A 26966-nucleotide genomic window follows, 5' to 3' on the forward strand; every position below is an offset into this window, starting at 1 on the left:
TTGCTTAGACTTTCACAGAGGTTTTTCAGCTCCAGGATGCAACTTCTGGCCACAATCAGAGAGGAAGAGACCCCTACCCAGAGGCAGGCAACAACCTTGGGACTAAGGCACTTGTCTGGGCTGGGGAAGACCCAGGTCAAAATCCCTCCTTGGCAGGATTCAGACCAGTGACTTGAAACCTGGTCACCCACAACCTACGTTAAAAATCCCAACCACCCAGCTGCCTGCTCTCTCGCTCTCAAAGCATTTCTGAAAGAGCTTGGTTTGACTCCTCCTCAGAACAGAAAAAAAAATAAAAATGTTGAAACCTGGAAATTTTCCATGAAACAGAGTTCCTGGCTTTCTAGCTAGCCCCGTCATAAGCATCTGGAAAAAGGACGAATTGGAGAGCGCTACCTCTAGATAATCTGTGTCAATACTTTACAAGAAAAGATTAAAAATGCTTCAAGGTTTTCCTTTTCCATACAATTAATCTCTCCAGCAGACGCACTGTTTTGTTATTACAATAAGCCTTAGCTCTCTCACGCATGTATTCGTGACATATTATCAACGGCTAACTATTGCATACAATCCTTTTCCTACCTAAATCCAAGTATTAGCCATCTTCCAGGCCATGTGATGTAGCTCTCAAATGATCGGGAAAGCAAATCAGTTAAAAATCAGACCCGTCTGGAAGTCCTCATCCCCCCTGTACCAACTGCAGTTGGGAGCAGAGGAACAGGAACAAAACGCTTCCTTCTACTAAGCAGCAGCAACTTGGCTGCTCAAAAGATAACCAGGAGCACAGGAGGAAAACACACCTGCCTGCTCTGACTCCAGACGCTACCCATCAGACCAGATCAGCGCTCCTGGGTACAAGATCCAGCTGGACTGGAGCATCGTGCGCTAGAGCGGAGCGAGCGGGGAACAGCTCACGAGTGCTGCACCATCCCCCACGGGGGTGAAAGGCTCCCCAGGCAGCTGGTCCGGCTCGGCAGTCCAGGCAGGACTGGGCACCCAGCCGGAAATCGGATCAGGCACCTCCTCGGGGGCCCGCTGACCCCACAAACATGGCACTCCCCCCAGGTGCAGGGCACACAGGCTTTCCTCTGGTCTCTGCTGCAGGCCCAAACACTTTGTTCTCAGCAGCTATCCTCCATCTTGAGCCTTTCCAACACCAGTGCCCTGCCCAGCTGGGTCTGACCGTGCCCTCTACCAGGCCCTGTTTTCAAGGGGGCCCTGCCGGGCAGGCCAGCTTCTGGATTCCTGGCTCTCAAAGGGCAGACCAGGCTGTTACGTGATCCCCTCCCACCCACTGCTCTCGCTTCTCTATGGTCATGTACAACAAGGAAGAGGAAAAGGCATAGAGCTGTGCCACCCAGCCCACAGGGCCCATGGGGAGGGCAAGCTCTGCAGGGGCAGAGAGGGGCTCCCACTGCTCCAGTCCCATGCTCTGTGAGCCCAGCCTGGCACAGCACACGTGAATCCAGGCTGCCTGGGGGAAGGGAAATCCAGCACAATTTCCCCCCCGCCCCCCCACAAGCCATTAACCTTTGGATGACAGCCCTGCGAGCTGAATGACGGAGCGGTTCCAGGGTCAGTGCCGGGCTACAGTCTCAAAACCTGACATCAACAAGCAAAAGTTGTGACTGAATCCTGGTCTCGCCGAGAGGAAGATTAAACGCATGTGACACATCTTTTGCAATCAAAGCGTTCCATTTCCCAAAGTATCTGTCACAGATTGATAACATCCACGCAAAAAGTTAAGTGCAATTATGTCTGTCACTGTAAAACACACTCGGCAGCAGTGAGTGACATCTTCCTTGAAGCTGACAAATTGTTCGAAGATTGTTTGAATGATTCTGGTGCCGGCTCCAGCGGCACCCTGGGAAGGAACTTGGAGCATCCACGTGAGCCAAGGCCAGCAGAGAGAGGCAGCGGGCTAGCTCTGCTGCGGGTGCTAGAGGTCAGGGCCTCAGCCCAGAACACCAGGGTTCAGGTCATGGAGGGTGCTGAGCACTGGGCAAACCTAAACGCAAGCTGCACGGGGCCCTTATCACGCTGGTAATGGGGCCCTTATGCCGTCAACATGGAGCAAGGTCTCTGATACATAGGGGTGGTGCCCACAGATCCACGTGCTGTTCACACCAGGCAATTAAGGAGCAGCGCTCAAAAGGCAAGGCTAAAATATCTGTCATGAGCATCTGCTCGTGGAACACTGCCTACCAAGCTCCCCAAGTCGGGAGCACAGAGCAACGGCACGGGGGAAAGCAAGCGCCAACCCTGCATGCAGGATTACTCTGTTAACAGCAACTCGAGGTAACAGAATGAATGCTTCTGCAGCAGCCTCTGGGGCAGGAAACTGTAAGAGCATTTCTTCAGGCTGCCATCAATGCCAAGGGCCTGACAGTCTGGGGGGGAAGGCCTGATGCCGTGTCATCTTGGGAAGCACAATGGCAGCTCACCAGGTGACACGAGAACACAACGTGTCATCCTCATGGGTGTCTGTGGGGCCTGGAATTTGGGACCATAAACTCAGACACCTGCAATAAGGGGTCTGGCAGATGCAGCTTCCTCCTGGTGACTCGGTGTGTGAAGGTGAGGGGTAGAAGTGTGCTTCTACTGCAGGCATCACTCCCGAAGGACAGTGCCAGGTGGGCCCTGGAGCTCAGGGAACACAATGATTCCTCTGCAGCCTCTCGGGGAGTGGAGGGAATGAGACCACGTGCCCTTCAAGACTCTGTCCCTGGAAAGGGCCGTTGCCAGCATTAGATGAAGCACACAGCTGAGCTGCAGAACACAGAAACCAGGTCAGAGGAAGTCCCAGGGGCCTACTTCCCCACTCCCAACAAACCCTGGGGCAGAGGTTAAGGACTCCTTAACCTTGCCCCCATCACTGGGAGGAAGAGTGAAATGCTGGGGCAGCACTAAAATAAGCCTGGGGGTGCACCCTCCCTGCATAGCACAGAGGGCCCGAGGCAAGTGGGGCTTAGAGGCCAAGCTTTCAGCAGAGCAGCAGTGCCCCGGGACGGAGTCTGAATGCTCCAGCATCACTCGCCATCGGTCACAGACATGTCTGCCGAGTTGGAGGAGGACGCCTGGCACAGAACGGACAACTGCATGCTATAAAGAGTCCTCCCATATGGAAGGGCTCAGCCACAGAGCATCTACCTGGGTGTTTTACTGCTCTGGTTTATATTCGTAGCACTCGCAATGATTGTGAAGCACCAAGGCTTCCCTGCCGGCTGTTGTGATTTAAAGGCACGGTATTCTACACAGCTAGGCAGAAAAGAGAGAGCGGTTTTAAATGTCTGACCGTCCTCACAGGAAAATCCCGCTGGGGCAATATTCTCTTCTGTGCACTGGTTCTGTCTGGGTATTCACCGCACAGCTCAGAGCAATCTTCTGCTGCTGCTGTTGGCATATATCCATGCGGAATAAAGTGGCAACTGGCTACAAGCATAATCTCTTATCTCTATGGTCATGTAAAAATAAGAGGTTACTTGTGACTGCAATCTTCCATGGACATTAAGCTTGAATAACCTACTACTCTGTGGATAAAGTGTTAAAGCAGCTTTTCAGGTAACATATGTTTCCTCTAATAAAGAAATATTTGCAGGATGCATCTTTATATACATTTCTATTTCTAAAAAAAAATATTGGATAATAAATAATTGGTGTAAAAACAGACATTCAAGAAGCTTTGAATGACTGGCTGTTGGTGTGAAAGTTACCTGTAAATCACATGTGGGGCACGAGAGTAGAGCTGGCTACAGACAGGTGGTTTTTACTAGGAGGCATTAATGTAACATTCAATTATTCCACCACATACCGGCTGTTTTAACTCAGCCAAATTAGAATACATTTTATATTGACTATTTTGACATTTGGTTTATTTGGCAAGTAAAACAAAACTGATCCAATTTCCTTGCAGCCATTGTAAACCATAAACTGTACAACAAGAGGTTATAAAATATATAAGCCTTGTAAACTCTTCTTTTCAGACTGTCACTGATGCTCTGAGCTCCAGTCCTGGCCCTGTTCCCAATGGCTCTGGAGCTGTTCTGCATCCCTCCCTGCTCAGCCATAAAGCGACCCTTTCACACTTAGCGATTAAGGACAGCCCCGGACATTGCCTTGCTCAGATACGTTCTCTCTTTACCATGGAAACTTGCCGTCTTGTTCTCACAGACAGAAAATGCTGATCTCTGCTGTGAAGAGGAGGCGTCTCCCTTTGCTCTGGTGTGGACTGCTGCTACACAGCTTGCACCTAGTGGCACTGTGAAACAACACTGTACCTCCACGTGGACAGACCAAGGGTTCTGGGCAGACACCCACTTCTTACACCACTGCCTACTGAGCCAAAGGCCCAGCTGCACCTTGGGTGCAAGGCAGTGACAGGCAGCACCAGTTCCTTCAAGACAGAGCAAAACTCTCTGTGAAATAACTTGTCAAACGCAAGCCACTGATGATGGCTGAGAAGTCACTGTGATATACTAGCTTGTACCAGTATGAAGGGTCAAGAGCTGCATGCAGCAGCCTTAACGAGGAGGAAGTTACCATAGCTTACCATCCAGAAACCTTCTACAGATCATTCTGAGACTGCCACTCTTGGAAACACCCAGCTGAACAAAATATATGAGGGTCTGGGCAGTATTTTCTATTCATGCAATACCTTGGGGTTCGTATGCTACACAGTCTCAGAGGAATTCTCCCACGTCTTTAGAAATAAGAGCACTAAACATTTACTTTAGCACTGTAAACCTATCTGCAATACTGGCTGTACATTCAGAAACCCTGGCACGACAGAAGGCATGTGCTCTATAAAAGCACTGCACAGAGGACGCATGGAAGGACCCGTGGCCTTCTGGCAGCTGCACAGGGCAGGAGTCCGGGGGAGACTCCTCGGTTGCAGGACCCCTCTCCCCTGGGGTGCAGGGATGTTTCCAAATGACTTGCTGCATGAGACGGCTTGCCTGTTTGGCTTTTGAGACTGCTGTGCTTTGCCCAGGAGATGCCAGGAAGTAACTATAAGCTACAACTGTGCTCCTGTTGTTCTACAGAGGGATTACACGCACATACACATGAACAGGCACACACCTGGCACAGCCGACTGCAAGGACAAGGAATGCATCAGCAGCCCAAGTGGGGCTCTGGCACTGCTACGCATGGGGTGAAGGCAGGCAGCAGTCCCTGCCATTTGTCGGGTATAGCCCAGGCACCATGGGGCCAAGGCAAGGAGGAAGCAAGCCTCGTGCCTCACAGTGCAGGACGATTAATTGTGGGGCTCAGGAAAGACTGGTCCTTTCTCTTCATACAATCAACTTCACTGTGCGAAAGCCACTCTGCAAGCCCACCTGCCTCTACCTATCCAGCTGTGATGGGGGAGGTGGGAGGTCCAGATAGCTGGACTGCCGGCCAGCCCACAACTGGCAGACCTGCTTGCACCAGGCTAAGACCCAGTAAAAGCAACCCAGGATGGAGGTTGGTTTTTATGCCAAATCAGAGTATAAGCATTATTTATTGCCTCTTCAGGTTTTATGCAGATAGCTCTGCACACAGCTCAAGGCACAGGAAGAGAAGCAGCTGGAAGCAGCATTACAATACTGCTGCTGTCTGCCGAGGGCTGAGAGTGTGCTCTTGGCTGTACGAGGCACACAATACAGGCCACTCCATGCACAGAACTGTTTGCGGTCTGAACTAGGCTGGCAGGCTGGCTGAGGCCTGCTCGGAAGCCCCAGGGGAAGGAAGCGCTCTTTTCCTTGACACGTTTCTCTTTCCGTTCTGTCTGGTTTACCACCAGCTCACCCCACAGCATCTGTGTCCTCCCTACGTAACACCCATGCCCAGGAAGCCAATGTTGGGGACGACTGCCTCTTGCCCAACACAGAAGGGTGGTGGGCTGTGTAATGATTTATTTTAGGACACTGCCTGTGATCCTAGCCCCACTGGGATGGGTACCAGCAACAGGGAGCTGTGCCACTCCACCAGGCAGGACAGAACAAGCAAACAAAGGCAAAAGCAGCAGAACCTACCTAGGGAGGTTGGGAGCTGGTGTTGAAGCTGGTGCTTGGGAAGAGGGAGTCGTGGGCTGTGAAGACTCGTGGTTTCGTGGCACCCTGCCCATTCGGTACCAAATGCCCATATTGTTCAGCTCCCTTTATAATTAAAAGAGAAAAGCCATTAAGGCTACCAGTAAATGCAGCGTATGCACACGGCTATCAAACATGTGTAATCAGAACCAAGCTAATTGCTACAGAGGATCAATTAATTCTTACACCCAGCTTGATAATCCTTTGCACTTATACAGCACCATCCCATTTACAAACATTAATTAACACTTATAAACCCTCACTTAAGTCCTGCAGGAAGCGACAGTGCCTGGCTTTGGTACCCGCTGCCCGAAGGCAAACATGGCAGTGGAGTCTGGATGAAGAGGTACTCACCCTATAAAAGTGTACTGTGGAGGAGCTTGCTTAGACCTGCCCAGGATTCGGATATCACAAATCGCAGCCTCTGTGGAGTCTCGAGGGATAAATTTAATGCACAGCCTCTTCTTCCTGAAAGCCATTTCCTCTGCAAAAGCAACCCAGGATGGAGGTTGGTTTTTATGCCAAATCAGAGTATAAGCATTATTTATTGCCTCTTCAGGTTTTATGCAGATAGGTACGGCAGGGAGAGGAGGCAGACACCAGATATTCCCTAAGAGCCCTGACCACTGCACAGTGCTCACCAGGGACTGCAGGGTGGTTTGCTAATGTGCAGCCTTCTACAGCACAGGAGGTCTGCTGTTAAGCACTGCAGTAAAGCATTGCTTCTCTCCATACCAGCATCTACAGAGAAGATTACATGCCATGCACCCTGCAGAGCTTGAGCCTCTGCACAGAATTTGTCAGGCTATTTTTTACACTTCCTATGTCATCCTCTTCCTGTTGTCTCTCCCCCAGGAGCATTCCTCTCACTGGGCAGTGTATACCAGCCTCTTGGGCCTTCTGCAACAACCCACGTTTGGAGCTGCCACCATGCCAGGTCTGCCCAGGACCATGGGGGTTTCCACTTGGCCATTCTTAATAGGTAGCAAGCAGAGGCAGCATGAGAGTGTACAGTCTCTCCCACACAGCCCCAGCCGCCACGCTGAGATGGGAGCACTCAGCAGTGTGCTCCCACCTTGTGCAGCCAGGGCACAGGAGATAAATTTGTGGGGGTCACCTGACTCCAGTCCCCTGAGGCAGCCCCCATCCAGTGGGCTCCAAGGCCCTGCCTCTGCTGGAGTGTGAAACCAGCACAGCTGCTGCTGTAGTAGGAGATGCCCCAGTGCAGGTGCAATGCAGTGTCACGGTCTGGCGCAGCAAGTCACTGTGGCTGGCCACGTCAGTGTGGCACAGTGTAGCTGTGCGGGAGGTTCACCCGGGGCCGCTTCCTTCGTACAAACCCCTCCTGCCTGGCCACGCTGTACGAGGGAACTAACTGCAGCAGAGGGGCAGCTTTCTGAGGGCTCTGCACACGCCCTCCCGGCTGGGTTCCACTTCGCTGCCGTCTGCTGAAACCTCTGATCGTGGGCGCTCCTTTGTTTTGCTCTGCCCTCGCTGCTCTCTAGCTCTCCTCCCTCTGTGGTACCATGGTGGAACCTCATTAGCTTCTTATGCTGCATCACAGACAAGCAGCAGAGACCGTAAATAAGGCCAACCCCTTGCACACCTCGCTCAGCACTTTTCACCCAGTTCAATACTTCTGGCTTTTCTCCTCTTCATTTAACACTCCCGTAGCCTGCTGCCAGCCCCTCACTACCCAAGTCAGCACAAATTCAGTTCTAAATTCAGATTTTGGGAGACACAGTGCCAACTGCCTTACTAAATCCAACACTTCTGTTACCCTCCCCTTCTGTATGAAGAAACCAGCACACTTCATCTGGCAGGATCACTTCCTTATGGGCCCCCAAGGGTTGATCAACTCCAGACTCAACCATTGCACCAAGGGATTCTCGCTCACCATTTGTTCCATTATCTTCCCAGGGATTAAAATGAGATTTGCAAGGCAATAACTGCCAGATCCCTCAAGGACCTTTGTGCCTGCCAGGGCTGCCAGGGACTGGCAAGCCCCTGCATAGGCTCACCCTGCTATTCAGCCCCAGGGCAATGTCACTCCTGCACTGGCACAGCACAGCACAGCACAGGCTGTTCAGCACCAGAGCTGCAAACAGAGGTCAGGCTGCAGTGGGTGAAGGCAGAAGCCTCCGAGTGTCCCAGAAAGCAATATCCGGGGTGGGGGGCAATTTGAAACAACAGCAAAAATGAGCCCAGATGTGGGCACTGACTAGGGCAGCAGCAGCTCACGGCTGCTGGCTGTGCTGGAGCAGGCCCCAGTACCTACATAGACCGGTGGCATTCCCCTCTGCCTGGGGATGCAATGCACATTCTTGTGCAGGCCCAGACAAAGGACACCGAGATACCAGCATGTGGATGCAGATGTGCTGCACTCCAAGACTCGCGCTCCACCTCAGCTCAGACCTGCCATGCAAGACCCTGGACGGGGGCCCTCAAAACATCACAGACATTAATAGATAAGCAGGAAGGCAGGAGTTCAGACACTGAAGGCAAGCCTGCAAAGTACCACCCCACAGTGGGAAAGACTCATCCTTCAGACACTTTCAAACCTGAACCGTCTAAAGGCAAACAGCCCTGCTCCTGCTGTTTTGCAACCCACTTCTATGGGACATGTAAACTTGCCCACCACTTTCCTCCAAGTGTCTGGTCCCTCTCTTCTCAGGACCAAGGGTGGATACTACAACCTAAGTGTAGACTGCCTGGACCTGCTGGGCAGCACCAGAGTTAGCACCTTCTGTGATTAGCCCAGACAACAGGGAAAGAAGAGAGAACACAGGGAAATGCACTGCCACAAACTCCACCTGGGACAAAATTAGTGGCACGTGTTCTCTCGCTGCCCCAACATCATGTAGTTAGCGGTATTTGTTTTTGTCTTCCGCACTGTGCAGCATTTGCTGCAGACCCAGTTTAGGAGTTAAAGCCATTAATTACACAGGCTTAAGCAGAACTAATTTTAAGTAAACATATTATAAACAGTCAATAGAAATGCGTTCAGTCATGCTAATGGAAGCACGGAAATGCACCACTTCATTACCACAACTAGTGCCTCTGCTTTCAAGGGCTGCATGGGTTGCAATCCAGTACACATAGAATTAATTAGTCTCTTCTCCCCCTCCACCATGAGCTCAACACCACCAAGGTATGAGGCGGATACTCCCACAGCATTAGCATGAGAAGCCAGTGGTTTTCCTGGCTGTGCATGTGCTGAGGACTCTTCTAGGGAAGCAGTCCATGCAGGGTTGTAGGACCTTCTGCTTGTAGCACGCTGGCTCCTACTGGACATAGGCTGGCTGCGACCAAAATACCATCCCCCTCCAACTCCATTCACTCTCTCACTCTCATACACACACACATACGTGCTGGGCTGGATTCCTTTATCACTGGTTATCTGGAAGGACCTGCGAATTCAAGAAAGGGCCAGGGAGTCCTCTTGGCAACACCACGGACTCCTGCAGCCACTGCCTGGCCAGCTCCTCTCTGGCCCTGGGCGTAGCTAGCAGAGATACTGCAAAGACCCACTGTGCAGCACACTAGGGGCGAGGGGGGACAGCACAGGGATGGGGGGAGGGCAGAGGGCCTGGCCAGGCATGCATTTTGCTCCTGGATCACCTGAACATGGGGTTTCCTTTGGCTGGAGCCAAGGTCTGAGCCTGTCTGCCAACAAGAGCCAGCTCTGGGGGTATGCTCCCCTTTGCCATGGGGAGCGGAGGCTGGGGGGAAAAGAAGCAGTGCCTGGTGGGACCCTCAGGCATCCCTCCTCTCCCCAGGAGGCTAGCAGGCCGTGAATGGTTCACAGAAGCGACCACAGGCCATGCCCAGCCACACAAGTGCTGGGGGATAACCAGAGCAGCACTTCTGCAGTGACTCACTCAGCTTCTAAATGTTGAATTTTGACTCATCCTTAAAAGCTTCTCTACTACACTGCTCTCAAGGGCCTGCCATTCCCAAGCACCGCCTGGCTCTGACAGGGCAGGGACATGAGGCACCAAGGGCCTTTTGTTCAGGCAAAGAGCTCCATGAAATGGCAGGAGCCAGCACCACAGTGCTGGTGCCCTGCTGGTCACTGCACCCGCCTGCCCTGTTATCTCCAGAGCTGGAGCAGAGGGTGCAGTCTGTACCTGGGACATGGGAGGCCTTGAGCGAAATCCCCCGTCACAGCTTCGCTTGCGATGTGAGCACAGCCTGCAGCTGTGCCCTGGCAGGCATCACCTAGCACTGCCTTCATCTGTTCTGCCCCCACACTAGCTGAGTACTGCCCATGTGCACAGCCACCCCCACTGCACCCGAATATGCAGAATGTGGACAGGGCAGCTGCATTAAAATGTCAGAGAAGATACCATGTCATCATTTCCTGCTTGTTAAGGCAGCCTGAGCCCCTTCCCAGGGCCAGAGGCAGCTGTTAAACTCCACCCTGGCCCCATTCACAAACAGGCACAAGTGGCAGGTACCAGGGCAGAGTCAGCTGCTGACCGATGGGGAATGGTGACAGCACCAAGACACTTACGTGTGTCAACCGTCTCCTGGATGGGGATGAAGCCCACAGGCAACGTGTCCTTGATATCGATGAGCTTCATATCAACCAGGACATTGCCCAAGTGGCTCTGCAGAGAGAGGAGAAACAGCAGGCTGTGACAATGTTATGCATCCAGGTACAGCATCCCTCTTTCCAGTGGGACCTCAAACTGCCTGGTGAACTGAGTGTTTTCCAGACCACATGTACTGGAGACAGGGCAAGCGGGGGCCCTGCAATCAACTAGCAACTGGGCACCGTACAGTCCATGCACTGAGCAATTACAGCAACCTTCTCCATGTGCACTATCTCCTCTCACTGTAAGCCCTGCCGGACACTGTGGGGAGACAGGCCACAGTCCCTCTCAACCACTAAAGCAAAAACCTGCGGCTAGGTTGGCCACGGCCTGAGCGCTCCACATGGCAACAACCACAGGATGTTTACATGGTAGCAGTGGCAGGAAATGTTAACGTGGGCACAGCCAAAGTTACTGTGTGCATCTGATAATTAGTGCTGAACACATATGGTGCTAGATCCAAAAGCAGACAAGCCCACTCCAAAGTAGTGCGCCATTTGGAATGATAAACTCCATTTGGAATCCATACGAATCCTGAACCAGTGCCGTGTCCTATTAATCAAGGTTTGAAGAGCTAAAAACACAATTTAGAACAACAGCCTCCACAATTGTTTAGAGACTGGATTTTCTTTGCAGTTCCCATTAAAGCTAATATTGCTGCCAGTATTCTGATATGGAAGAAGAACACTCTTTAGTTACTACATGAGCCATTATAAACATAAGTGCAATACAAAGCACAATTAAAAGATCATTCGGAGCTATCAAACCCAGTCAGTATATTTTATCCTTACTTGCTGCTAAGTGACATGCACAGCTTTCATCTGGGCAGGAAAAATACTGCAGGCCAAACACTGCCTTCTGGTTATTATGCTGGAACCATTAAGCACATAAAGAAAAGGGCAGGGCCGTTTGGGCCAGTTATACCTGCCGAGCAGTGAAAGTAGATGTTTTCTTTTCAGTCACTACAGTTTACACACAGTGCCGTGCCTCTCTGCAAAAGCAAGCAGTGCCAGCTTCCTAACGTCTGAGTGCAAGCCGGTGTCCCATATGGATGCAGTGATGGGCAGATCAGGCATGTCTGCTGGCGCATCTTTCATTTACTTGCACTGCCCACCTGTGTCATGCTAAAATGGGACTTCCAGCTGAACCAACGGCCTTTTCCCCCACCAACAGCAGAGAGGCAGCAGAACAGACTGTACGAAGCATGTTAACCAGAACAAGGCCAGGGCTGGTGTGGAGTCTGTGGGATGGGTTTGAGAGAGGGCCCAGCAGCGCACACTGGCTGAGCTGAACTTAAGAAGACCCCGGTTTTAGAGAGCAAGGCATGGGAAAGGCTGATCAAACGCAGCGCCCCGACGTCCAGCGCCGGGCGGCCAGCCTCTCCCCGGCAGGACGCAGCGTGTTGCTGGCAGCTCCAAGCACTTCTAAGCCTCAAAGGTTCCAAGTCTGCGCCAAGTCCCTGGCATCCCGCCAGCCGCTCCGGGGGAAGGAGGAGGGGGAGAGGGGCTCCCACAGCATTAGCCTGGGAGCAGGGGGGGAAAGGGGAGTTCCCAGCAGAGAGGGAGTGGTTCTCCCTGCGCTTCCTGCCCCGGTGCTGCCAGCCAGCCCTGCAGCCAAAGGAGCAGGAAGGGGATTAATGCTGAGTGTGCTTAGTGGAGGGGCCAATGAGTACTAGCAACACAGCGCTGCCTCGCCAAGCACCGAGCACGCAGCCCTGCAACAGTCCCACTCAGCACAGCCTGCGGGGTCCACAGGGGCTTGTGACAGAGGCTGACAAGCACTTGTGAGATGCACTGTCAGAAGGGACAGAGGCGACTCCTCAGCACCCGGGGGACAGTGAGGATGATTAACACCAGGGAGAGTTTTATCCAGTGCCCCACAAGCATGGAGGGAGGCCGGATGCTGGCACATGGCCCTGACCGCACAACTCGAATGGCCTGAAGACAAATGAGTGCACCTGGAAGGGGGCTGTGGGCAGCTACCCGGGGCCAAGCCCCATGTCAGTCAGCTGTTCGCTGCAGAGCTGGCGGTGCCGGCAGGAAGACCCCATCAATCCTCCCTGCCTCACACTTCCTTTAACGTGCACCTCATAAACAGGAAAAACGTATTCCCAAACCTCGTTGAGCAAATGATTCATGACCAGAGCCCAACAGGCACCGACTCGGGGCGTTTATATTGTCTCTGGTAGCCAGCGCATGCTACTGTCCTGTAATTACTTCTGACAGCCTCGTGTTTAAGGTAGCCGTAGATAAACTGAATATTCACGTGATCATAAATCCTCCTGTTTAATATCCTCCCGACCTGGTCTATGGCTATTGTTGTCATAGGGTTTTAGGACTGGAGGCAGAATTAAGCATCTTCTCCTGGAAATGCTAAGTGTTTGTATTATACTCAGCTGACAAACATCCCAAGCCAACACAAGGCATCAAATCACATGCCTTCCCCTCCCAATAGCACCCTGTCCCAGGGACATCCTCCACAGGACACAGTGATGGGACATGGGCTCCTCCTCCTCACAGGAAAAGCAGGCAGGCAGCTGCTGCCTATAGGTGCAAGCTGTGTCTCCACACTGGAAGTGGAGGATGCAATCCTAGGGTGGATGCATGCAAAAGCTGCCAAGAGATGTGGGCAAACGTTCCAAGAAAAAGCATGAAGCAGCGAAGGTGAGGGAATCCTGTTGGGGAACAGGGCTGGGCCCAGGCCTGGAGACTGGTCAGCTTGGGCACACCCTCCTCCAGGGCAAAAGCCTTGTGCCTGCTGTCCCTCCAAAGCCAGTGACTGAACGATGCTGGCAGCACTGCCTGCTGCAATGCCACGCGGGGCGGCAGTGCCAGCAGGGTGGCAAACCATGAAACAGGCCCAGGGATTTCTGTGCACTCTTACTGCAGCAAAACTGGCTGGGATTTGCCTTCCATAAGGGTAAGTGGCAGGTGAGGAGGAGGAATAACTTAAACCATGGAGATTAGATCTTCGGGCTTTCCTACCAACTCACCCCGACTTAGCAAAACACCTGCCTCAACCATACGAGCTCCCTGAAGTGAATCATGAGGGCAAGGAACATGCCAAGCTGAGACGCATCGCACGCTGGCACTCGGCAAACACTTACGTTCTCTTTTGAAAATGCTCTGGTGAAGCACAGGTATCTAGTGACCTTGGATTTAAACAAGCCGTCTTTCCAGAGGTCGGCATCCAGGCCATCTGCCGTCTGTGAGACCTGGACAGAGGGAGAGAGTGGACACGTGAGCAGGATACCGTTGCTGTGTGCGGCACAGGTTCCTCAGGCCCCTCCTAATAAATGGTGCCCTGGACATCTCTAGCTTCTTTCACAAGGCACAATGCTGGGAACTTCCAAGAGGAAGAACAGACCCAAACAAAACACCCCCTTTCTCAACACATGGTCTCTGAGAAGGCGACTGATTAAAGACACCCTGACAAAAGCTATTCTAATGAAGGGCACGGCAACTCTGGTGAGGACGACCAGGCAGCAGTTTGGAGTCAGCACATCTGGGCGCTCATTTCCACCCATGCATGCAGGGGTCCTGGTCCTGCAAGACAGAGGCACAGGGCTGTTTTGATGAGACAAGAAATTGTCCTCTCCAAGGCGATGAGCCCCCAGCAACAGGCAGGGACGCTGAGCAGGTGCTGTGTCCTGCCAGCAGGAACACTGCAAGAAGCCGGGCCACAACGCTACAGCAAGTGCATCCCCATTACATCATGGCCCAGCAATTCTGGCTGCTAAGAAAATGGGGACTTTGGATGCCCCTGGAGCAGGAAATACCCGTTTAGATGTGCACAAGAACTCGCGGCTGGGAACACGGGTCCTACATGCAAAGCGCTCCCAGGGGAGCCACCTGTTCACAAAGCAAGGCCTGCCATGCTAGCACCTGAGCCATCTTCAACCTGAAAAATGGACAACCAGCTGAGCTGCGCCTGCTTCAGGCTGAAACTCCTGGTTCTCCTTTGAAGTCTCCTAGCTCTGCACAGGTGGCTTATCTCTGCAGCTGGAGCAACCATCGCACCCTATGAGATGGCCTACACTTGCTGCCTGCCTTGAGTCACGCAGCCTGGGGCGCACTGCTTCCAGCACACCTGGCTTGCCTTATCCACTCCCAATGCACCTCAATGAAGGATCCGCCCTTTCACTTCTGTTCAAACCAGAAGCCCTCTTACCAGCAGAGAGAGGAGCCTGGGGCTTTCCTATGGGAACAGGCACAGAGCTCCACACCTCAGGGAACGCTTCCAAACCCAGACGGACATTGTCCCAAGGGGTTTGGGAGAGAAACAAAAATTCAGGCCCTAACAACAATGGCACCCGACAGCCGGGGGGGAGCAGATCACCAGGATCTCCAGAGAAGCCTGCCAGAGGCTCTGCTGGGGAGACCTGTGACCCAGGTGCTGGGCCGATACTCACACGGAGGCAGCCCACTGTTTCCTTCGTGTGGGCGTGAGACGGGTCCATGCAGAGAGGCCACTCTGATGAACAAGAGGGCTGCAAGCAAAGCGACAGAGCCAAGGGAGCATGTACACAGGCGAACGGCTTATGCAGCTCAGGGTGCCCAGGGGCTTTAGGACAAGTGGGCAGGACACTGCTTCCCAGCATCACAGCCCAAGACAGTGCCGGTCCAGCATTTTCTGGCTGTGCTGTGCTCCAGACTGTCCCGTGCTAAGCCCCTGGCCACGGCCCGTGCAGCACACCATCCCTGCCATCTGCAGGTCAGTCCCTGGCACGGCTGGCAGAGGAAGGTGCCACCATGGAGCCGTGTGGGGGGTCATCCTGGGACTGAACTTGCAGGGGATGCCGGCTGCTAGTCACCGTGCGCTGCATCTGACACCGGCAGCCACCAGCCTGCCAGTCACTTGGAGCAGGGAGGGCAGGCGTGCCGGGGCGGCTGAGGACAGAGGAAGGGAAAGGGGAACAGAAGAAGCCAGGGGGATGGCCTGGCTTGGTAGAAGCTGAGACAGGACAGAGGGCACCACAAAGCAGGCAGGCCCCAAGATGCACGGGGAAGGCGGAACAACATGTAAGGGAGCAAATGTGAAGACAAACATCCTCTCAGGTCCCCCTTGGAAAATGCCATCACGAATCACGCCCTGAAACCTCACCTTAAATCAAGCTCATCTCCTGCAACAATCTGTTCCCGCCAAGAACAATCCTCTCAGCTAAACTTGCGTGTCGGGAGGGAGCTGTAATCTCCTTTACTATGCTGAACGGCCACAATTAAAGCCAAGTCATTTGCCTGGGCTGCCAGCTGGAGAAAGGCCCAAGACGAGCGCCTGGCTAGAGCTTTCTCCCAGGGGCCGGAGGGAAAGGGGGACCGGCGCGCGCCGGGGAAAGGCTGGGAATCAGCCTTCCCACGTGCTCCAGACAGAACCGGCGGCAGCGCGTGGGCAAGCCGGCTGCTGGCGCCAGTCAGCCGCCACGTGCTGCGCGGGCCACGAGGTGGGGGGGACCCCAGCAGGGCAGGTGGGCCCGGCACGGAGCGAGCCTGCAGGAGGGGCGAAGCGTGGGAACGGCTCGCTGTTTCCTCTGCGCGCCCGAGTCAACGCGGAGCCACGGCAAGTCTAGACAGGCCTGTGGCTCTAGCAGGCCTCGCTCTGAAGGCAGGCAATTTATTTGTTCTCGAAGCAAGTGAGCGAGGCCAGCAAGGGATAGGCATAACACTGTGAGGAGCTCAGCACAGCTCCCCTGGCAGCAGCCACACCGCTGGCGGGGGCAACACCTGGACCCCGGAGCAAAGCAACGGCCCCTCAGACGCCTGGTGCCATCAGCGCCACAAGAGCCAGCAGCAGCTCCGAGACCTCCGAAAAATGAAGTGTCCTCAGGGCCTCCAAAGAGTTAACGCTGCTGCAAGCACCTGTTGTGAAGGAATGCCAGCCCTGACGTCTGGAGCAGATAACTGGTGTAATCACGAGGGCTGGAAACCCAGTGCCAAGGAAAACAAACTGAGAACTGAAGTGTGTGCCCCGAAGTGCCCAAGCCCACGGTCAGGAATCCGGCCGCAGGAATGCCCAGTCATGGCACCGAGGAGCGCCCAGGCACAGTTACGTGCACTAAGCCTGGCACCAGCGTGGCACACGGACGCTGCCCAGACTGTGCCGGCTCGTACGGCCCCATGGCAGAAGAACAGCAGCAGCTAAATCAACACCTGCCTCCTGGCACACGGAGAGGAGCCCCCGCCCCCGCCGGCAGCTACAGGGGCTGAACCTGCCCAGGGCAGCACACCTACAGCCTGTCCCCTCTGCCCCCCGGCGCAGGCAGCAGCATCAGGCCGCACAGGGTCCCCTTCCTCCAGCAGGCCACAGCATCGCCTGTGAAAAGGCTTTGCCATAATGGAGGAAGCCTCCCTCGGCACAGAGGACCACGTACTTGCTCATTTCCCCACGCACCCGAGCACCGGGGCTGGGCACAGAGCAGCACCCTGCAGAGGTAGGGAGCCGAGGGCTGACAGGGAAACCCTCACCTGCCCCAAAGCATGAGGCAGGAAGGTCTGACCACCCTACCGCCCGGGGAGCAAAGGTCACCGCACGGCCCCTCGCTCACTGCCTGACACACCAGGCACAGACACACACATGCCTTTCAAACTCCGCTCAGCACAGCCCATGGCAACAAAGTCGCACTAAATTCAGACTTCTTAAAAAGCTCTTTGAGCTTCCCAAATTCAACCCAAATGTATTTTTAAGGAGGTGGTGTAGGGGGGTGTTATCTGATCCATGGAGCACCTGCAACCCCTCGTACACACAAATAAGTCCTGGTGCAAGCAGATCCACCACCCCCTTGAACAGTTCACAGAAGCAAATGCTGACACCAAGGGACACTTGAAATTCAGTCCATGCCTGCAGACCGAGGCGCTGCCCCAGACTCGAGCCCCTCTGCCCACCCACACACTTTTAGTTGCCTTTTCCCAAGATGGATGTTTTTCTTCCTCTCGTTGCCATGTGAAAGCTCTTCACACACAGCAGGGACCACCGTCACAGCTGGGAAACAGTGAAAGCGTCTGTATGCGAAGGGGGACCAAACACAGTTTTCCCTCTAATCTGGCAGGGATAGGAAATGTGGGCCTCACTTGAAAGAGCAGCAAGCCTGGTTTTCAGACACAGACAGGACAGTGAAGTTTGACGTGACTCCTGCAAGACTGGCCAGCACGAGCCCCGGGGAGCCAGCGTCCCGGAAGGGAGGCGGCAATCTGGCCAACGGCTCACGAAGCAGGGAGCCCTACGCTCCTAAGGGGGCATAACCCCCTTGCAGGTGCCAGTCCCATGCTAGACGACTGCTGGGGTCTTTCCTGCCCACATGCAGAGGGGCTGGACCCGATGATCTTGTAAGGTCCCTTCCAGCCCCTAACATCTGTGAATCTAATGATTCACACTGCTACCAGAGGCAAGCACTCATTTCCCAGGAAGTCATGAAATGAGGCTTTTAAGTAGTCTTGGGGGACTTGGTTAGCCGTTGGAAGCTCCTAAAAAGGCAGCTCTCGCATGCAGGGTAAGCCTTCAGGCTTCCCCAGGGATCCTGCTCACTTCAATCTCCTGCCAGAACTGAGCGCTTCCTCTTCCCCCGGCTCATCACCTGGGCGCTGGCCTGCAGCACTCCTTCAGTGCTCAGCCCGTGGCCGGCCACGCAGGAATGCTGTGCACAGCTTAGCACAGACCCAGCAGGGAAGACCTTCCCACAGCCCATCCTTCACAGCTGTGTCAGCTGGGGCACGACCAAGGGTGAAGCCACATGGGATGCTGGAAAGGAAGCCCTCCCCGAGTCACCACTGGGCCCAGCCTGACACCACAGGAGTCCCTGCCTGCCCTCAGCACAAGGTGGCCCATGCTCTCCCTGTGTGCAGGGAGCTGGCTGCAAGCGCAGCGCCAGTCCTGAGGCACGAGCCCTACCGGCAGCTGCATGCAGCAGTGTGGAGCTGGCTGCAGGTGGGCGAGAACAAGCCCCGGCTACTCTACGCAGGTGAAGCCTCGCTGTCCCTAGCAGCGATGGCTCCCGCTGGCCCCTGACGGGGAAGCCATGCGTGTTGCGGCAGCTGCCCTGCCACAGCACGAGGGCTCGGGCCCCGCTCCCTAGGCTCTGACCCAGCAGGGCCCCTGCGTCACTGCCGCATCTCCCACAGCCCACCCAGGCGCCCTCCTGCCCAGCCTTGCTTTTGGGGTCACGCAGGGCAGCCTACACACTGACTGGCTTTCCTGCTGATGCTGGGAAGCAGAGCAAGTGCGGGCCCTGCTCCAGTGGCCACGGGGCAGACACAGCACCCTGCCCCTGCCACGGGGCTGCTCCAGCTAGTGCTGGGAGCCCCGACTCCTGCAGATCTGTTCTCAGCTCTGCCACCCACTGTGAAGCGCCCAGTGCCCACTCAAGACTCTGGAAAGGCTCCCTTCCTAGGTGCATGGGGTTCAGGTCAGGCCTTGTGTGGATCTGTACAGGGTCTACCTGCCCCCCTGCAGGCTTCTGCTCCCTGCCCAGGCTGCTCACCCTCACGGGGTGGATTATGCTTCGTTAGTTAACGCAGCACAGAGCAGAAGGCAGCCAGCGTTGACATCCCACTGGCTTCAGGGGCCCCCCAACACGCCAAGTGGAGCTGTTCCCGTCCCCTCCACGTGACAGCAACAGACGCGATCACCAGCGATCCCTCTCAGACGCCTTGGCCCCAGTTCACCCTGCTGGGGGCTCCTCCAAGCCCAGCCACTGTGAGCATGTGTTGCCCCAGACACACCATTTGGCTCTGGGCGCTTCAGACTTTCCTCAGCTCTTCAACTCTGCCAGATGCATGAAGCCAAGCAAATGCACTGAGCTGCATGTTCCTACCCAACGGCTACACTCTGGGCTGGGCCAAGTCAGCTCTGGGCTGCCCAAGGGGAGGATTTGCTTGGCTTAGGGACCCGCTTCCTGTCCTGCCCAGGGCTCTGACGGGGTTTCATTTCTCATGGCAACCTCAAGGGACTGCTGATCTGGGCCCATGGAAGGAGACAAGACAGCGGAGGATGGGAGAGTAGATGAGCCCTCGACATGGTGCTGGGCTGACCTGACAGCGCAGCCAGGTTTCCAGTGCAGGCTCACAGCTGCTCTCCCTGGTTTGGATCACTAGCCTCAGGAAAAAGCCTCACCATGACCACGAGGCATTTGCCCATGCACTCCAAGGGTTAAGCAGCTGCGGAATGCCCACATCGAGCTGCCCACTTGGACACTTCAGTGGCACCCAGCAGAGTACCCCAGCACTTGTGCCCACCTCCCAGCTTCCAGCCAACATTGGGTGCGGGGGCTGCGTTTCATCCTGAAGTGCTGGGCAGGGCAGGTGCGCATGGTGTTAGACACCTGATGCGGGATTTGTTTCTATGGCAGGTATAATCTGAGAAGTATTTAGGATTCCTTAAATCTGCAAGCCATGTTGGCCAGCTGCTTCTGGAACCCCTCCTCCAGGCAATTAGCCTCCTACAAGTGGAGTGGATGGAGTGACATACCTGCATCCACCAACTTTGGTGGGGGGAAAGTGTTGCCCAAAATGCTCCCAAAACCCAGGCCCTGAGCAGAGTGGCAGGGCACAAACCCCCATGTCCAATGCCCCCCTGAAGCAGAGCATAACAGGGGGCTGGCAGAAAGATGCTTCGCTGCACAATAAACACCAGCAAACAGCATGATGGGTGGGGCTGGAAAGGCCTCTACTTACAACGTCGTAACCTGTGGGTGCCCGGTTCCGGGAGGCAACCACCCCGACTCCAGTGATTGGGTCCATCGGCAGGTCGGGTAAGGCGTCTGAAAGGTCACGGACTTCGGGCATCATGGACTGATCCTGAAATAGGGAAATAGTGTTAGGGGGCTGTGGGGCAGCACCTTCCCACAGCCCCTGCTGCAGCCTGCAAGCAAGCCCAGGCTATAATGCTGCGACTGACAGTCAAACCAAACCCAGAGCCCCGGCCAGGCACACCCTCCGCACCCCGGTGGCGTCTGCCTCTAATGAGTTACAGCTCTGCCATGTTTGACGGGGCTGGAACCAGTGCCAACAGCCTCTCCTGAGCCTCCCTGCTCCCGGAGCATTTGGGCTGGGCAGGGCTCCCCCAGCGGCCCTAAGAGAACTGAAGGGCATGCCCCAAATGAAGCACCCTGCACCCCTGGGCTCTGGCAGGCGGGGTGACTCAGCCACTTCAGGCAGGGTGGAAGCTGCTTCCAGTGGCTTTGTGTTAAGGTTTCCCTTCCCAGCTCCGTCAGGCACGCAGGGGGCTCTACCAGGGGACTCCGGCCCTTCCTTACTCCTGCCCACACACGGCCAGAATACAGCCAGCGGGGCTCCCTCCCCCGCGAGCTTGCACCCCGGAGGCAGGGCAGGTGCTGAGGAAATGGCACAGGCGCAGCTAGCATGCACCGGTCTTCCAGAACAGCGGGGCCCTGGGAGCGCTGTCAAGGAGGAAAGGGAGGGTGCTGGGGACTGTGGGCTGGCAGAGCTGCTGGTGCAGGAAGCAGGGCAGTGTTCAGGCAGGGAGCTGTGGGGAGAGCTCCAGCCAGGCAGGGGGCAAAGAGCCTGCCCAGGGCAGGGAAGGGATGCTGCTGCCTAAGCACGTGAGGCACGTCCGCCCTCGCTCCCAGGAAGGAAGGATGCACCAGGAAACCGCCCCACGCCTGGAGCACAGAGGGCCGTGCTCGGTGCACGAGGGAGGGAGCGCAGCACGCCAGGGAAGCCAGACAAGCCGAGGGGGAGAGCTACCTAGAGGCAGGCCCAGCCGCACAGCCATAGCACCCAGCACCTTTCAGGCCAAGGATGACTGGTTACTTACTGCTTCTACAAAAGGCGAGGAGTACTGGTGCCAGAAGGAGCCGTACCCTACGCTTCACAACCCTCAGTCAGAGCAACACCTCGCTGCAGGCAACATGCGCCGCTGGGGCCTGAGCAAGCTGCACCAAGCACGCTTGTCTAACGCGCGCTCCCGACCGCAGGAGCAGGGACCCTGGGCAGTGTCACAGAAGACAGTGCCACTGGGCTGGCATCAGGGAAGAGCTCTGCTCCATCGCCTGCTCCAGCTCCCGGAAAGCATGGAGCCAAGCCAAGGCACAGCTCGCTGTTTCCTAGCAACCTGGAAAACAGGAATTTGCATTTTGAGCCCTTGACGTTTTACCTCCTTTGCCCACCGGGACTCCACGCCCTCCCGCGGTCAGCCTGGACGAGCCACGGGACAGGCGCCCTGCGGCCAGCGGGCACTGCTCCTCTAGCACAGACACTAACCTGCTCCCAGGCAAAGTCTGCAGCCTGCTGCCTCTCAAAGGCTTTGCAATAAACCGCTCACCAATGGAAGACGCAAATTCTGTGACCCTGAAATACTGTCATTCGAACTTAAACAACAATACATGACCTTTACTTCAAACAAGTTTCTGATAAATCCTGTCCCAGGTGGCTTAGTGACCTAGATCCACACCAAAGGGAACTGACAGGTGACAATAGCACGATTTGCTTCTGCAAGCCCAAAACACCCCCCAGCCTCAAACATCACATCTCCTCCTGCCATACTGCAATAAAAGGGTCCTCCAGATCGCCGATTTACCTTGTGGCACCCATAGACAGTTTGGAAAATGCACACTGAACCTGAATGCTGAAAGCATTTGCCATTCTCCAGCCAGCTCTCCTACAACCAGAGCGTTTAGCACAACTCCTTGCACAAACGCAGCACTCATCCTAAGTCTCAAGCACATGCAAGTCGGGAGATGTGGGGCCCCTCTCGCCCATCTGAGTTGCAGGGGTGCAGCTGAGTCCCATGTAGCGCCCCTTCCTGGGGCAGGGTGTGGAAAGGTCGACATCCACCCACCCCCTGCAGCTTTTCTTTCCCTTCCGAGTTTCCCAGCACTGTCTAAGCAGCCAGCACAGAAATGCATCTCAAGATGCTCAGAGCTCTTTCACCTCCACAGCCACTGGGAGATGCAGCCCCAGACACGCTGGCTGCCCTGGCATCCAGGTTCCCAGAAAGCTGAGGTTTACGCTGCAGCGGTGGAAGACTGCTGCAGCCAGATGAGGTGGAAACTGCTCATGGGATTTTCCTATGAAAAAGAAGCCCCAGAAAGCCGTAGGCTTCTGGGACCAGTCGGACACTGCGAGTCACTGGGGCTGCCTGGGGCCACGGGGTCTGGTAGAGCTGAACTCGAGTTTGCAGCATACCTCAGGAGCAACTTTCAGCATCTCCCAGGCCCTCACTCACAAGTCAACAGTTCAGAATACTTGCTCTCACAGGTACAGGATCAAAAATAACTCCTGTCTCCCAGCTGCTCCCAAGCCTCCACCAATTTCTAGAGCCAGCAACTGGCTGTGCAAGTTGCAGGCCGCCACAAGGCCTCCTCACGAAAAAGCCCAGGGCCAGCTCTATGCGGGGGGGGCAGATCTACCACTGCCTTGGGGCTAAGAACAGCATGGCACGTGCTCTGCCCAAGGCCCAGCCGCTCAAGGGGAAGGAGAGCTGCAGCCCTGCCTCCAACCTTGCCTCTCCAAATGCCCTGCTTGGGATCCAGCAGCCCAATGACAAGGCTGCTGCCTACGCAATGGCTTACACGGCTTGGTGCCAGGGAACACGAGCACTGCCTTGGAGTAAGGTCATCAAGGATCCTGCTCTCGAGGAGCAGGGGAATGGCTGGGAGCAGGCAAGGGGGATGGGACTCACAGGACTTTGGATGGGAAGTGATCTGGCCAGGTACTGGGGGAGCCCTTGCCAAAGCAGGAAAGAAACACCAGGCATCCTGGACACCAGCGTCTCTGTGGGCCTGTCCGTGCATGGACGGCAGTCGCGCCATAGCTGCCCTGCCCGGTATGGATCACATCGGCTGCACCGGTCACTCACACGAGGGCTCTGTGCTAGCACCACTGTGCCAAGGGCGGACAGCCCATGCAGACGAGGTTGGCACTCCTTCGTTTGAAGGGCATGCTCTCCATCAGGCTGGTACTGTCAACAGAGCATTGTCACCTACGCTTGCGGGTTGGGATGGGCTGCTACAAACTATGCCCGGGGCTGAAATGCTCAAGGGGCAGCGCCAGCCCCTCCGCAAGCCCAGGAACAAAGTGCCAAGAGTGACAGAGACAGGGAGGGGGCTGGAGCACAAGCAAGAGTTGCTGGCTGTGCCCTGGGGTATAGCTCCATGGAGGTACATTGCTCGCTCCATTACGGCTGACACAAACCTGCCCTCCTTGGATGACAGGGAGAAAGGTGCCTTTGTCACTGAGGTGCCACCAAGGCAGAGCGGCTCTGTGGGTGTCTGACTCACAGCACGGCAGCGGGGGGAAGGAGCCGCATCAATCCTCACATTGTCACAGCTCACACAAAGCCCTTTTATCACAGCAGTGGCACAGGCTGTGAGCAGAGGAAACGGGGCTTTCTGCGCCACCATGGCAAGGCTGAGTCAGACACAATGCTGGCTGGGAGAGCGAGGGGGAGCCGGCAGCAGCACCCAGCACCAGACGGGCAGGGCTGTTTTCTGCTGGCTCCAGAGCAGCCGACTGGGCCCGTTCGATCCCAGCCGGGCTCTCACGCCGCGCAGCCCCTGGCCTGCTGAGCCGGCCGGACAGGGGAGATGGGCTCAGAGATGCAGCAAGGGCCAAGGTCGCTGCCATCCCTGCAGGGCTGGGGTCTGGGAGGTGGCACCCACAGAGGTCCAGGCCCACGCTCCTTGCACCAGGCACGTTTCACCGCAGCACTGCCCTGGCTAGGGCTGGATGTGGAGCACGGTGACGTGGAGCCAGGCGCTGCGCAGTGTCTCAGAGAGGTTGTCACTGAACCCGCTAGCCACCGCCAGATCCCGACTTCTTTGGCCTTCAGAGTGACCAGCATGATGCGAGCAGGACGGGCAGGCTGGGGGAGCGGGGCACGGGGAAGGCTGTCTGGGCAGAGCATTGCGAAGGATGAAGGCCAACAAGCCGTGGCGGCCAAGGTCCAGCCCAGTCAGGGGAGCCGCGCTCGGCCATCCCTGCCAGCAGCGCCCAGTGCTCGCGTGTCCTCGGCTCGGGCCCGTCTTGCTGCATGGCAGGAGGTCCCCGCGGATCCCAGGGCCAAGCAGCACAGTGCCGGGGCCACGCCAGCTCCTGGTCCGAGGCCTTCAATGCATCTTCTTCGCTCCCTGGACACGAGCACCCCACAGCGGGGACAGGCAAAGGGCTCGGGCAGCCCATCTCACCAGCTGCACGGCTCTTCCCAAGTCTTCTGCCTGCCCCAGGCGCGCAAGGAGCTGCTTACGGCCCGCGCGTTACAGTGGCCGGAGTCGGAGCCTGCCGCAAGCATTCACCCACAGGGTCACCCGGCGTCCTCCCAGGCTTGCTGCGGTCCTCTTCCGTCCTTCCTCCCCTCCTCGCTCCCGCTCGTCACCCCGCCAGGCCTTCCACTGCCGCTGGCGCGGGCTTATTCTCAACGGGCGAGGGCGTCTGGACCTCACACCGATGCCTGGCAGCCCTCGCTCAGACGCTCACCCCGCGGCCGCGCTGCTTTAGCGCCAACGGAAGGAAAATGAAGTTTCAAAATTAAAAGCAAACAAATTCGAGGGCTAACAGAGCCGGTCTGCCAACCCCCGGGCGGGCAGCGCACCGTGGCCAGCCCCAGTGCCGAGGGAGCGGGGAAGGGCGCCACCGGCCATCCCCCGCCTGCAGGAACGAAACCAGCGTTTAACCGAAACTGCGCGCCACGGGCACAGGTTTGCGAAACGGGAGCAGGGCTCGTCCTGCGCCCCAGGGGAAGTCGCCGCCCCGGACCGCGCGACCCGGGCACCTGCGCACGCCGGCGGGGGGGCACGACTGGCCGGGCCTGGTCCACACGACCGCGGCCTGCGCGTGCTGCTCGCCCGGCAGGGCCGCGGCGCAGGGAGGGAGAGAGGAGCGGGCGCAGGCCGGGCCGGGCCGGGCCCGGAGGACCCCCGCGCCCGCGCCCGCCCCCGCCCTGCACGGCCCGGCCCGGCCCGGCCTCACTTAACTGTATCGGCGCGGGCGGGCGGGGCGCGGCTCCCCCGGCGCAGGCACAAGCAGCTTCTCATGGCCCGGCCCGGCCCGGCCCGGCTGCGGCGGCGCGGGGGGGCGGGGCCTGGCGGGCGGGACGCGGCGCCGCAGCGCCCCCTGCCGCCCCGCCCCGCCCCCGGCGCGTCACCGGCACGCCGGGCGCGTCAGCGTTGCGTGTCCTGGGCACGCGGGCACGTGTGGCGGGTACGTTGGCGGATCGTGGGTTCATTGGTGCTGCGTGTCACAGGCATGTCAGCGTGTCACGGGTACATGGGTGTTGTATTTCACAGGCATCTTGGCATCTGTCATGGGGTCATCGGTGTTGTGTGTCACGGGCATGTTGGCACGTGTCGCAGGTACATTGGTGTCGTGTCGTGGGCACCCCGGCGTCGTGTCCGGAGCGTGTAGGCGCAGCGCGGAGCACCGCTGTCGTCCCGCCGCGTGACGAAACCTCCCCGGGCGAGCCAGGCGGCCCTGGGCCTGTGGCCTCCCGCCTGCGGGCCCAGACCTGCCACACCCATCCTGGTGTGCCGTGGCACCGGCCCCGCCGGGGGTCTCGCCACCGTCGCTCTGCTCCGAGGCCGCGCCGGGGGGCCAGTGGTGGTCGGTCCGGCATCCCCCTCACTCCCGTGCCCGGGGCAGGGCTGCCTGCCCTCGGGGCCCGAGGAACGAGATCTCCATCGCCGGGGCGGCCAGGAGACACCCACGAGACCCGTGATCAAATCAACGTTAAACGTTGAATCCAACTCCTGCAGGAGTCCGGCGAGGTTTTGAACGCACCGGTCACGTCCTGACGTCAAGTCTGCGCGCCGTAACCCGTACCTGACGTACGCAAGCGCACGGGCACGTTTGCGCTGTGCATCGCGGGCGCGTTGGTGTTCCCAGAATAGTTGCAAACAGAGTCAGCAGCCCTGCCGCAGGGATCAGCCAGCGCAGGCCGGGGGCTGACCCTTCCTGCGCGGGCCTGCGCCCACGTCTCTTCCATGCAACGGGTAGGCCTGGCCTTCCCTAGTGGGGCAGCCTTCTCTGGACCAGATGGCTCCCTTTCTCGCCGCCTTCCCCGGCTGTGTTGGAGCAGTGAGAACCCAGAGGTCTGCATGCGGCGAGGTGCACGGCGGGCCAGTGGGAGCTGGGCTTCCCTGCCCACGTCTGTCCCTGGCTCCTTCTCTGTTCTCGTCCTCAGGCTGGGGCGACTCTCTCTGACTTTGCAGACATGCAAGAGGTTGAATTTGCTAGTGCCAGACCGTGCTGAGGGTCCCTGCAGGACAAGAGCTGTAGCACAGATAATGTCCGTATCCCGATCAGTAGCATAAACACAGCACGCTGCAAGAGCGAGTAAGGTTCACGGTCTTCCC

At 56.8% G+C, this 26966-nt stretch overlaps 1 protein-coding gene across 5 annotated transcripts in view; it reads right to left on the bottom strand.

The window, feature by feature from the left end:
- The window catches only part of MVB12B (multivesicular body subunit 12B), a 75978-nt gene extending 50241 nt beyond the window's left edge, over window positions 1–25737 (bottom strand). For 2 of the 5 annotated variants that reach the window (XM_090022440.1, XM_090022445.1), the window contains exons 1-6: window positions 25590–25737; window positions 20332–20454; window positions 13776–13883; window positions 10588–10684; window positions 6426–6555; window positions 6015–6137 (exon numbers count right to left, since the gene is read on the bottom strand). In XM_090022440.1, coding sequence (XP_089878566.1) covers window positions 6015–6137; window positions 6426–6555; window positions 10588–10684; window positions 13776–13883; window positions 20332–20454; window positions 25590–25649 — 641 coding nt within the window. In that variant the 5' untranslated portion in view covers window positions 25650–25737. Of the gene's footprint in view, window positions 1–6014; window positions 6138–6425; window positions 6556–10587; window positions 10685–13775; window positions 13884–20331; window positions 20455–21433; window positions 21731–23811; window positions 23951–25387; window positions 25510–25589 lie in introns of those variants that run through there. The other 3 variants (XM_090022441.1, XM_090022442.1, XM_090022443.1) reach the window with 3 other exon arrangements.
- Between the last annotated feature and the right edge of the window lie 1229 nt (window positions 25738–26966).

Source organism: Crocodylus siamensis, chromosome 11 (genome assembly GCF_052110815.1).
Source record: "Crocodylus siamensis isolate JL-2025a chromosome 11, ASM5211081v1, whole genome shotgun sequence".
Taxonomy (NCBI): Eukaryota; Metazoa; Chordata; order Crocodylia; family Crocodylidae; genus Crocodylus; species Crocodylus siamensis.